At 40.1% G+C, this 13,000-nt stretch overlaps 1 protein-coding gene across 1 annotated transcript in view; it reads left to right on the top strand.

Moving 5' to 3' along the window:
- Positions 1-13,000, top strand: part of LOC308072157 (uncharacterized protein) — a 145,508-nt gene that overhangs the window by 29,212 nt on the left and 103,296 nt on the right. The window contains exon 1 of the mRNA XM_080408663.1: positions 30-11,974. Coding sequence (XP_080264789.1) covers positions 11,861-11,974 — 114 coding nt within the window. The 5' untranslated portion in view covers positions 30-11,860. Of the gene's footprint in view, positions 11,975-13,000 lie in introns of the transcript that reaches the window.

Here is a 13,000-nt window from a genome sequence, read left to right as displayed (position 1 = left end):
TTGAATTCAGACACCAGTGACTTTTACTTCACATACATCAAACTTTCCAAATCACTCCTGAGTTCCCATGTTTTAGGTTTACCCATATCTGTTATGTTACTTCGGGGAGTGTCAACCGTACTTTGACATCATGGGGAATGAGATAAAAAAGAAGTAAGATTTGGTTCATTGGAAAAGGACAGTTAGACAGTGGAACTGGTGAAAATTCAGGAGGGTAGATTTTAAGTTCTCTTTCTCTATGTTGTTGAAAGAATCCGTGCAGACTGAGAAAATGATGTTCTTATTACCACTGCACCATACAGAAACTGCAGAGCAGAAATCAGCAAGGATTATTAAGCAGAAGACCACAGGTTTTGGCCTGAACATTTTTCAGAAGTGATGCAGTCTTCTTCACTAGAAACTGCATGGGTCCAAATTTAGCACCTGATTCAGATAATAAGCCAGGTGCAAATACTGTTTTTGTGGTGGTCCATCAGATCTATCAGTCTATTCTCATTTACAGTGGAGCTCTCCGAACAGTAACAGTCATTTGGCCTCTGGTGCATTGGGACAACTTCTACAATGACGCAAGTAGTGCTCCTTACTGAACATACCTGAACTCTGGTTCTGGACCCATCTCCATCAAAATCTGCAAAGGCAGATCAGTGCTCCAGTGCTGACAAATGCCACTTCTCTTTGTGGTCCAGGGGAACTGCTGGGTACTCAAATGTTTTTCAGAGCAGGACATTTAGTAGTGTAAAAATAGATGCAGTGGCTAACTTTAGTGGCTTACTTCAAATGTCTTGATAGTCCTTATTTGGGCAAAGGAAATATTAACAACTTTGGAGTTTTCATGATGTGAAGGCTGCTGAATAGGCATGTAGCTATTTTTTTGTTTAATCAAGAGCAATTTGTTTCTTTCTGCCATATCTTAGTGTATAATGTTATATATCCATCTGCCGCTGAATGATGGACAATCCTAAGTTGGTGTAAACCAGCAGCATCTATCAAGAATCTGGCCCTGTGCACTCACTTGCCTTATCTGAATTTCTCTAACTTTTCCTTTTCTGTGTACTACATGAAGTCTCTGCTCCTCTCATATCTGTGCAAGAAGATTTATTTAGCAGTAAAAATGTCCACTTAAATTGAAATTTCAGTTATGTACTTTATAGAAGGGAATAGCTTTCAATAAATCAGTCTTCCTTTCTCTTTCCTATTATTATTTATTGTTTACATTACTGCAACAGACATAGCTCCTGTAAAGCCTTTCAGCTTTAATCCAGCAGTGGGGGGAACATGTGACGTTGAAGTACAATGGAAGCAAAGGAGCAGCCGTACCTCTGGATTTTATTCCCCACCAATGGGCGAGGGACTGCTCTCTGGGTTGTCAGTATCAGAAAAAAGCAGTTTTCCCTTGCATTTTGAGGCAAGAATTATTGACTCTTTTAAAGGGGTGCTAAGGGCCTAGAACAGAAGGACAAGGGTCTCAGGGCTGTGTGTGGCTGCTGCTGCAGAGGGAATGGCAGAAAGTAGGTGGTGTGCTGCGGCAAAAGTGCTGTATAAACCTCCTAGACAGTTAGGAATATCTTGTGTAAAAATCCAGATGCCCATCTGTAATCCTAGACACTTAAGTGTTTTAAAAACATGACTCTAGAAGTGTCTTCTGGGAGGAGGATTTAGGTCCTTGGTCACAGCTGAATAACCCTGTCCCTCAGAGTGCTCTGGTGTGGTGTTGGGGATGGTAAATCCCGTGCACTCAGTAAGGCGGTGTTGCTCTTGGGTAGAAAGTAAATTACATTAGTTTTGTATGCTTTCTGGTTTGTACATTGGAGATGGTAACTGTGTGCCAACAAAGGCATTTATTAAATGATTTAAGTGCATTTTTATTTGACCCCATTGATGTCTTGGGTGACTTCATCCCTCCTGTATATGTTTCACCTCTTTGTCTACACTTATTTACTGCTTGTACTGCTGAAAATAATTCAAATGCACCAGTGATCGGAAGAGCCTGACTACATGTTTTCTAAAGAAAAGCAGGACAGGTCTGTAAGATTGGCTGCAAAATGTACTTATTGGCGTGTGCTGTGGTATGGTATATACTTCGTGTCATGTGGCAGGAATCCCCGGTCTGTCCCTGCAGCTCTTCCTTATGTTGAAATTCCTTTCAACCCTGATGTTATTTCTGTCTTTATTTTTGGCAGCAGGGTTAGCAAGTTTAAATTTTGAAAGGCGGGGAATGAGAGAGATATAGAACTGCTTGGTGAAGGGGTCAGAAAGGACAGGCTAGCTGAAAGCAGTCGGGACTGCTAATGCATTCCTCTTCTGTCTCCTCGTGGGGCAGAGGAAGGCAAAATCCTACACGCAGCCCAGAGGTCCCTTCCCCCCACTTTCATCTCACCCACCCTATAAGCTTCGTGTCAAAGCCAACCTCTTCCTGCTGGAGGATGACTGGATGCGATTCCTTTCAGAGGCTGTCAGCACTTCTCCTGTAACTGCCCTGTGGAGATGCTGTTGAGTGACATGAAACACTTTTTCTCCTGACAGGATTAGCGAGCCATCTCTCCACACTGCCCAGCTTCCCCTTCTGTCTCCACCAGCTCTCTCTATGTGGCCAGAGAGGCATGCTTGGGTCTTGGATAGCATTGAGTCACTTCTCCCGCATTTGCTACTGACAGAGCAACTCTGTTATTAGAGGAAACTTGCTCTTCACACAGCAAATTAACCCATTTTTGAAGTGAGAACAGGAATTGTTAGTCTATGTCCATTTCTTTTGTGCCTCTCTATGTATATCTTGTGGAAACATAGGGTTTGTCCGGTGTTATGCCCAGTCCGTGGTCTTTCCAGATATGAGTTCCTGCTCTGACCACAGTCTCATCAAGCATTCCGTAGGAGGGAGAAGATGACAGTGATGGTTAGCCTGTCCCAGCAGAAATGGCATGACTAATCTCTGATAATGGAAAACTTCCCTCTTCTGGGAAGATGTATGATACAATCTTGCCAATGGGACTCCCAGAATCAGGATTTTTATCCTGGGTGTTCATTTCCACTCCCCCAGTAACAGTGTAAGATGGGCAGAGGGATATTTTTTAGGCACTCTTGTGCATGATCAGTCTAGCAATTTGCTGGAGTGAGTCAAGAAGTTGGTACTAACTTGCCTCTCCCCTGTGCCATAGTTGAGTCTTGGTTATCCTGTCCCTCTCTCCATTATCCCCTTGACCAGTTTGTACTCTCCATTATTATTTGGCTGTATTGGGCTACTCAAGGTCTTAGCTTTCATATGACTACTTTCTCTTCATCCCAAAGTTAATGTGCCTTTTCTGAATGAATGCCTTGACTGTGCTTCTGTTAACTTATGCTAACCAGGGCACGCCTGCCAGGTCTTCAAAGACCAATTATCTTGCTTTGCATTTAAATATATACTTCTCTCGTTGCCAAAATACAGAATCATAGAATCGTTTAGGTTGGAAAAAGACCTTTAAGATCGTCAAGTCCAACCGTTAATGTAGCGCTGCCAAGTCCACCAATTTATAGATGCAAGTATGTATGAAAAAAATACATTTATTACATGACTACATAAAATGACTAGAAAGAAGCAGCACAATTTTTTTTCATTGCATATATAGTGGGGTTAGGATGTATTCAGCCAAGTATGTATTCAGATCATTCAGCTTGCAGTAAGCATGTGTATTGAAATCAATGTTGGGTCTCCTTATGGGCTGAACCTGGCTCTACAAATTTACAGTACTATGTTACTACATTACAATATGCTGTCATGTTCAAACTTTTGAATTTATTAAGCAGGATGTAATATGCCAAATCTTTACAAATTACTCATTGTTTTGGTACTGGATTTTGGCAGTATTATCATTAACATAGCAAGCCAAATGACCCTTGCACTAAGTTTTCCAAGCGGATGTCAATGCAAGAAACTAATCTCAGTTTATCTCAAATTATTGTACTTTCAAATGGTTATTCAATCTATAAAGTATGGGACAGTCCATATTCATGTTATCCCAAGGGAAGCTCCTTGAAAGAACTGTGACCTCCTTGCTCTTGAAGGTTAGAGGAAAGTGTTTTCTTCCAACTCTGCAACTCTGCTTCCATATGCTGCCAACTCTACTAATCTTGCCAAGGAAAACCAGACCTTTCCTTTCTTATTCCACCTTTAATTTGTCCTGTTCAGGTTTATTTCTGGAAAAGAGGACGTGTTTCTTCTCTAAAGCAATCTTCCCTTGCAACAAACACTCATCATGGTCTGACCATGGCTTGACCCTTTTGGAAACACTGAAATGTGAAAAAGGGCACTTGGATCCCATGGTGCTGAGCAGGCTTAAAAACACTTAGATAGATCAAAAAGGCTGAATTGCTGAGTTTTGTGGCTTCTGTTTGGATTTTTTGTTTCATTTAACCTGCAGTGTCAACGGATCCAGAGCTCTGAATGGCATAGCAGACAGGAAAAGCCAGTTGGGAAATGACCTGAAACTGTTGTTGGCACTGTACTTTAAAAGTGAGCCTTTTTATTGTCTGCATAACAGTGGCTGCAGATCACTATCCCTGTGTTGCTATTAGCTGGTGCAATGCTGAGGATACTTCTGAATAATGGCATTTCATGTACAAAAAGAAAATCCAAGAAAACTCTCATTTCAGACCTGAAGTTTTGATTTTTGTATGGCAGGAATTTTTCTTCATCTGATTATGAAGCTGAAGAAAAATTGTCACAGGGCCCAACTTTTCATCAAACACTTGAAATCATTTATAAGGCATGCTGAAAGGACTTCAAGAGTGCTTCAGAGAATCCTGATTATTTTCCTGACACAAGCTTCTTATATTGTCTAACTAGCATTGCTAGGACAAAATGGTTGTCTGCTATGTAACAATTACGCCATAAAAAGAAAAAAAGGAATAAGAAAGGCAAAGGGATTATAAACCTGCAAAGGAAGCCAAGTATAGAGTGACCATTTTTGATCTTTACTATCAAGGCACCAAGTATACGTTTTTTAATGTTCAGTTCTAGCTAAATTTAAGCTATATACTCTCCACCATATTCCCTCTAGGGAATGCAATGCCAAACGAGCACACAGTGTTCTCACATTAAAATCTTCCATCAGCATTGCTGTGGGCTGTGGGAGATATTAAGTCAGCCCGTCATCTTGCTGCTCTAGCCTGAAGAAGAGGCCAAAGTTCAACAGTTTCATTAATTCATTCAGGAAGAGAGGAAAGTAAAAACAAACCAAGTATTTGTTTTCATTGATTGTTCAGGTTTCATTGATTGTCCAGACGACCAATTCACTTTGTTGTCTTTTTCCCCTTTCCCCTTTCTCCCCTTCTAGAAATCAAGGGGTTATAGAATTTTAATGTCAGTGATGAAGATACTGAAGTACTTAAGTCATTCCATCATAGTCAAGTTTTCCCTGAAAATTTTAGTGTTTGTTTTAGTCTTCCTTTGCTGCATTAGTTTAATTTTATCAGACGTGATAGTAATTTTTAAGCATAAGCTCTTTACTTGGTTATGGTTCTTTATCCAACGAAACTTTACTACTTTTCTTTTCCTACTAGTCACTGAACAAAGACTGTGTTTCAAGAATGCTGGCTGGTTTGCAGACCTCTGGCTGTATGAGATAGCTCCTTCTCTCTGAAAATGCAACCTCACGTAGCACAGAGCAATTAAACTGTTGGGAAATCTGAGAAACCCTGTGGTCACAGGAGATGCAATCCTACATTGACGGCAAAACTCTCTGCCAGATGAAATAAAAATAGCTATTAATTTCACCATGTTAGGAGCTAAGAGCACATACAGGAGCCAAGCTCAAAAGTCATCCCTTTGTACAGGCTTTCCCCCAAATGTAAATGCAATCATGCTGTCAAATAAAAAGAGAGGCAACAATCTTAACACAAGACACTGCTGTTGCACTTGTATAATCTGAAGAAATGCTTGGTCTGAGACTAATGTGTACCAGTTTGAGAACCCCACTGGAAACTCAGAGATCATATTCACTGTGTTAATACAGAGTTTGCCCTTACAAATTTATGAAAGTTACAGCAATGGGACCAAAGAAATGAAAGGAGGGCTGGACCAGAAATGTGGAGGATAGCAGTAGCTTACCTTGATTAACTTGGTAGTTCAGGAGTTCATGCGAAGTTTGTGACTGCTGTTCTTTGTTTTTCTTCTACAGAGCAATTTCCCTTATCCTCTTCTTCCTCTTTCATGTTATTTATTTTCTAGTAACACTGACCTTCTGCATTGAAAAATAGTTTCCTCCTCAAAGAAAGACTTTTCCATGTGAAAAGATTGTTCTTGTATGCGAGTTTACATTTTGTAAATGTATTTTCTTGTCGGTTTTCTGGCTTGTGCCTAAAACTGCATTTTAGATTTTAGGTAAATGCTTCAAAAGTGCGTGACTTGGAAGCCTGTGTTCCCTGGTTTTCATTAAGATCTGCATTAGTCTTTTAAGCCAGATTTGAAAATAAAGCTGAGTCTCATATGTCACTTAGGTGCTCTTCAAATTTACTTTTAGGGTAAATCCTGAATGCAGTTTTTTTCCCTGTGTATTGCTTATAATGATAATCTAATGTTTAGCCAATGCTTGGCTGTGGAACAACAGAGAGTTGTGAGATGACCAAGCTCATTTCCTGAGTTGCATCTTTTTGTTTTCATAGCAAGTCTTTACTTAACATTTCATTTAACAAGCCTTGTGGACTATCTCTTGATTAGATTCTGCATGTTTCCTGCCACTTGCATGAACTGAGAAATGTAACCTTAAAGCCAGAGCCAATATAAATATTTTTTCATAGAGTGATGTAACAACCAGCATTTTGTTTCACAAAATTCAGACTTATTAGATTCTGTGAAACTTTCCTTCATTTTCAGTTTGTCCTGAAAAAGCATTTCAGGCGCTTGCTTATATAAATGGGGAAGCTGGGAAGCATTGTGGGAAATTAATGTGGAGTCACTATCGGAAGAAAATGGTTAAACTTTCAGAAGGAAGATTGGGATGTCAGTATTAAGATTAAGTTAAAGTCTGGCCTAGGATAACCTTGTGTGCATTGCACTTAACGTGTGTGTAAAGTGAGTCTCCCCTTGTATTATTTGTTCGCTGCTGGTATGGCCATTGCTATGGAGCCAAGTTATAAAAACCTTCATCTAATTTGCTTTGCAAATTAAAATCAACTAATACTTTTTCCTCCCTGCATAGTTCCTGGATTTAATTACTAAATCTGTAGGGCACATACTCTTAGATTTCATAGTAGAAACCTGGAGTGACTTTTGCTGAGTGAAGTTACTCTGCAAATGTGCTTGTGTAGAGATCAGCAGCTAGTCCAGAAGAAGAGAGTCATAGTGGGTATTTCTGGAAATCGTGGTTGATGGTAATATCAAGACCAAGATAAAATGGAATTAGAGTTTAAGGGAGAAGTTTGCACTATAGGCATAGTTTTAGGGAAGAGGCCATCTGAGACAGTCAAGACTGAAGACTGTCACCATGGGATATGCCCCTGAGAGGTTCAGCCAAAGGACTTGAATGTTGGAAGTTTTTCAGTTTCTTGTTTTTTTATTTTTTTTTTCTTTTTCTTTTTTTTTCTCAAACAGTGTAAGATTAATTTATAGTGTTTGAGTAGGGGGGAAGTTGAGGGATGGGGTCAAATTGATGGCAAGCTGCCAAAATCTGCTTAACTTCTTTATCAAAAGAAAAATAAACTTTTATCTGCTTTTCTGATGTCTTTGAGTGTGAAAATGGGTGTGTTGCAAACTGAATGCAAAGCTGCCCAACAGCAATGAATTTCAAATTCTTAAAGTTTATGGGACATTATTAAACCTGTAGTTATGGTGGTATGTTAACAATTGCTGAGTTTTACTAGCTTTACTTGAGTTTGCTTTAAAAAAAATGAAAAATCTTGGTGAATAGTTGCTGCTCTAAGTTTCCAGTGGTCAATGTTCAATTGCTGCTTGGATTTCTCTGCTGATTGTTTTGATTTGCTGCTCAAAGGCCAACATGTAATTCACTCAGTCTGGTTCCTGAGTCTGATTACGATTTTTATAGTGCCATCTCCCAGTCTTAGTCTTTATAGGTTTTTTTGATTGGTGTAGGGCCATTGCAGTTTCATTTTCTATTGCAAACTTTCAGTGAGATGTGCCAGGTCTGCAAGATGGTCCCTATTTTTTCCCCTTCTATCTGGTTGTTGTAAAACTGCACTTCTTCAAGGACGCCAAAGCTCCCAAAATATTCTAATTTATTTTTTGATATCCCAATTAATCATGGTCCTACTAAGTTCCCCAGTAACTGAATTCGCCTGACTCTTCTGTCCATTTTCATAAAAATATTCTTGTAAGACCCCATTAAATAAGACACTAATTTCAGTCACTTTAGCTTTGCCAGACTTCAACTGTTATGTTTAAATTTTTGTCAGGTATCTGCATCACCTAGGATGTGTTTGTTTGGACAAAAAATACACCAACGTATTCCAGCATTTTTCAGAGTAATGCAAAGGAAAAAATACCCTTTTTAATTTATATTTGAACTGTTAGGTATTAAAAAGATTCTAAAAGTATTTGTAGCTATTGCTTTGAACCTGAGACCTGACAAAGCCAGAGGTTTGAGTATTTGGGCCAGAAATATAACTTTTGACATCTACCCTAGAAAATCTTAGCTTATTTGATGGAATTACCATCTTTTTTTAGAAATCAGATCTCAAAACATTTTGGAAATGTTTTAGCTTGTGACGTCTAAATTATATGAAGCATTGACATTTCCTGAGTGTTGAAAATTTCAATTTTGCTCAGCTATCATCAAGGCAATTTCTTCTTTGATACCACGTAGGAAAATGCCTTTGGATATCATATTTTGAAGCTACTAGGAGCACCACTGAAAACACCAAGAAGTCAATTCCCAATTCTAATTTCTGGAAGATTTTATGTAAGCATGGTAAAAAGGAAAAAGAAGTCCATTGTCATATGAAGACACTTCCTCTTCCCTCATGGTTAAATTACTCATGGTGGATGCGGCAGGGTTTGGTGATGAAGGTGTGCTACAGCTGTGCAGTTGAAGATCCTGTCATGTAATGAATACACTGGAAAGGCTGAATGAAAACACTGGAAAGGGACAGATAAGGGTTTTCCTAAATGTTAGGTTTGTCACAGGCAACATAGTCTTGGGAAAATTTACTTAATTTATTGCCAGTTAACATAAGCTTTTAATTGCTGATTCAAGTATTGAGAAAAAAAGGCAATTAAATGAACACTTGGGCAAACGCCTTTCCTCACCCTCCTGCAGGCTTGGCTGTGGTCCGACTCCTCTCCTCCTCCTTCCCAGTCTCAGCCTCCTCCGTCACCACATGCGTTTCCACAGTCTCCTGGTCCCCTCAGTGAGGTGACAGGTGGCACAACAGATTGGGGTCATTGGCCTAATGGCTTTCTGCCAGTCCTTGCTTGTCTTCTGCACCAGCGTGGGTCACCCACCCTCAAGGGTGTCCCTGTTTGGGTATGGGGTGCCCATGGTCCTTCAGAGGTGTCCCTGGCCTGGTGTGGGGCCCACACCCTCAGGGGTGTACCTGCCCTGCTCAGGGGTGACCTCAGCCCTCTGGGGGTGTCCCTGCCCTGCTTGGGGATGACCTCATCCCTCTGGGGATGTGCCTCCTCTGTCAGGGAGCACCTCCTTCTGAAAGCGTGTCTCCGGCCATATCACCAGTGATGCTGCCTTACCCATGTATCCTTCAGTTGGTTTCCTTTTCTTTCTCAAAACATGTCCCTTCCTCACATGTCTCCTGCTCCAGTGGCTACTTTCCTTAGCTATGGCTGGGCGGAGGTGTGAAGAGGTGTAGTTCTGAGGTGCTCACCATGATGTCGAAGCCAGCAAGACCTGGTGGCGACCAGCCCCGGGCCTCCTCCATACGGGGCCCTGCAGCCTCCGGGTACACCCAGCAGAACTTTAGGAAACATTTCCTAACTTACCAGTTCTTGGCTTTGCACCTTAAATATATTTTTTGTAAATACAGGGCTTGCTATAAATCTATTTTCAGAGCATCTGAATATGAAGCCATGTAGACAGGTATGTTATTTGGAATTGGGTTCTGCTGAGCAGAAGTGCTTTCACACAGTGGCGCTTTGTATTGTGGTGACGGGCCAAGACACCTCACGAGCAGGTGTGTGCTAATTAAGCTTGACGTGATTAAAAGTCCCTGAAAAATCTGAAGACGATTCATTACAAAAAACAATCTGAAGACATTATGTTACAGGAACTTGAGTTGCTTTTTCCTGGTTGGGGTCTTTCTTGCTACCAATAACCTGTTGAATAACTTGAGCTGAGAGCAGTGTAAGTGAGCACACCCAGACACCTGAGTCCTGGAGAAGGCATTTGGGTTTGGTACGTTTGGTAGAGACCTAACTCTTTGATTCTCCTTGTGTTTTGCTACCGCGTGGAATTTTGCTTTACCAGATTTTCTATGCTTTTTTTGCAAAAATCACAGTTAAAGTTTTGAGAAGAAAAAGAGACATGAAATATCCTTTCCAATATTTTCTGATTCTGGGACTGAAAAGCTGCTACAGCTAATTTATCCCTCTAAACATTAGGCACTGTTATTTGAAAATGTGAGAAGTAGGATGGCAGTGTCCAACAAAAGCATGGGTTTAGCTAGGAATGTGAGAATACAGAACTGGCAGAAGCAGGGATGAATATTATAATATTTTTATCCTGCAACTTTGTTATGTTGATTTTTAAACACAGTTCTAATGAAAATAGTATCCTCGCTTATAGCTGAACTGCCGTCCGCTCCCTTTGTGCAAAACACCAATTGATATAAATGAGTTATGCCAGCAAGAAATAAAGATAGAATATGTTATTTGAAATCCATGCTTGTCAGATAAAAGGGGGAATAAATTATTATGTACCTTTGAAAAAAAATACATTAAAAATACAAACAGTGAAGAGAAAAGCATTGGGTGAAGAAATACAGTTAAAAGAGCACATCTGTTTTAAATTCTTATTTGGGGCAAGAAAGTCCCCACATATGTTTTTATTTTAAATTTGCATGTGTGTTGTTATCCTTGTGTTAACTATTAGGTAAATAAAAGTATTGAGAATCCATTTTTCAGTGAAGTTTGGTTAGGAGTATTTGTACACATTGTGAGAGAGATAATTTGAAAGCTAATTGAAGCTTTGTGAGGAACCAATTCCCTGCAGGTCCCTTAGTTTAAAATACCTGTCTTTTGTGTACTAGTGTTGACCAAAGGCATTTATTTATTTTGGAAATGAAATAATTTTACCCTTCAGTTTGCATTTTTGACATGTCTTGCTGAAGTACAGCATAACACAGAACCATGTCACAGCTCCAGCTGTAACAAGAACTGAACTGTAGATGAAAACACATTTGGTTTTGGTTAATGAGGTACATATATTTAGTCTTGATTGGTTCAGATAGTGATTTTCAATATACTCTTTTAAATTTAATAAGTTTTCTACTGAATAGATAGGGGATCTCACGCTAATAAACCTAGCCATTTGAGCATAAGTAGGAGTGAAATTCCAGTGCCATTGAAATCTGTGCTAAAAAGTCTACCAGTTTCCTTCAGTGGAACTTGTGTTTTACCTCACAGCCATTGTAAGGGTCTCCCAATCTCGGTCTGCATTTTTATAAAGATATGTGGTGAAAAAGTATATACTATTTCATGTTGCATGATCCCTGACATTAGAAAAACTACTTGCATGAGGGTCTAGAACCATCCTGTTCTGATTTTGTCATCAAATAAAAGTGCGTAAATTCGAAGCCTTGACCTTTTCAAGGTCAGCAAGAGAGACTGGAGAATTTATCCCACCTGGGATCTGATTCATCCTCTGCAGGTGATGCTGGAGGAAGCTTCCTTGTACAACGTGCAGGTGGGAGAAGCCAGACCATGGAGCTGCCCATTACTTCTGTGCTTCCCTGGAGAGCTCAAGGGGGCATTGATCGGCTCTGTCTCAGGCACTCTGAGGAACAGTCACTGGAATATCACAGAACAGGAGTCAAGGTGGGACTTTTGAAATTACTCCCCAAGCAAACTGGCCAGCATGAGCTCACCTCCTGATATAAACTAGGAGAGCACACAGGAGAGAAGGAATTTTAACTCTGTGTTTTGCAGAAGCTAGAATTGCATTGGGCACTGGGCTTTGAATGAAAATAACTCCATGGACTCATTATGCTCTCTTCTTCACTGTAGAAAAGTTAGTGATTCAGTATCATTGCCTCTGCCACTTTATTACTCCAAGAAAGAGTTATAAAAAGTAGCTATAGAGTCATTAGAGAACTCTATTAAAACCATCGCTGTTCCTCGAACTGCTGCAGGAAAAAAAGAAGGCTTTTGGACCAAAGGTTTCTCTCCAAGATTTTTACCCTCTGTAGAGACGAAGGAGGCTAAAAAAGAAATCCCTGTCTGTAGTTCTTGCCAAATAGGCATGGCTTCAGTGTTTGGAGAATCCCTCTTGGGAGATCAGTAATGGTTTGATGTAGAAAGATTTATGGGCACTTAAAACTTATAATGAAACTGTTATCTTTGCTCTCTCTCCTCTTTCTAAATCATATAAAGTCAGGTGGTATGTACTCACAGTAGTATTAATAACTGTCAAGTCAGATATAAAGCAAAAAATATTCCTGACCTGGGTAAAAATTAGAGCTGAGGATGAAAACTGTCAGTGAAGAAGTTATTTTTGTGTTGTCTCCAATAGTAAGGTGCTGCTCTTGCAAGTAATTCTCTATAAGAAGATCTTGTGCCAAGTCTCATTAACTTCAGCAGGAGCTTCGTGAGAGCCTGGGGATCCTGCCTTTCAGAGCAATGGTGTGACTGAGGCTGAGATGGAGAAAGAGCATTGTGTGTTGGAGGGCACGGTGGGGAGCTGCTGGCAGAGGGAAGTAAGCAGGGAAGAAGTGAAGGGGGAGATAGAAAGGTAGTAATGCCATTACCATCAGAAGATCTTTCTTGGGTTAAAATCCCCCTGAAATACTGTTATTTTTTTCTAAAATATAGCCTTGATAATCCTGGATTGCCAGGGATCAATCC

Source organism: Falco punctatus (assembly GCF_963210335.1).
Source record: "Falco punctatus genome assembly, chromosome: 12".
NCBI lineage: Eukaryota > Metazoa > Chordata > Aves > Falconiformes > Falconidae > Falco > Falco punctatus.
Note: the sequence above shows the minus strand (reverse complement) of the source record. Positions and strands in the feature narration are given on the sequence as shown.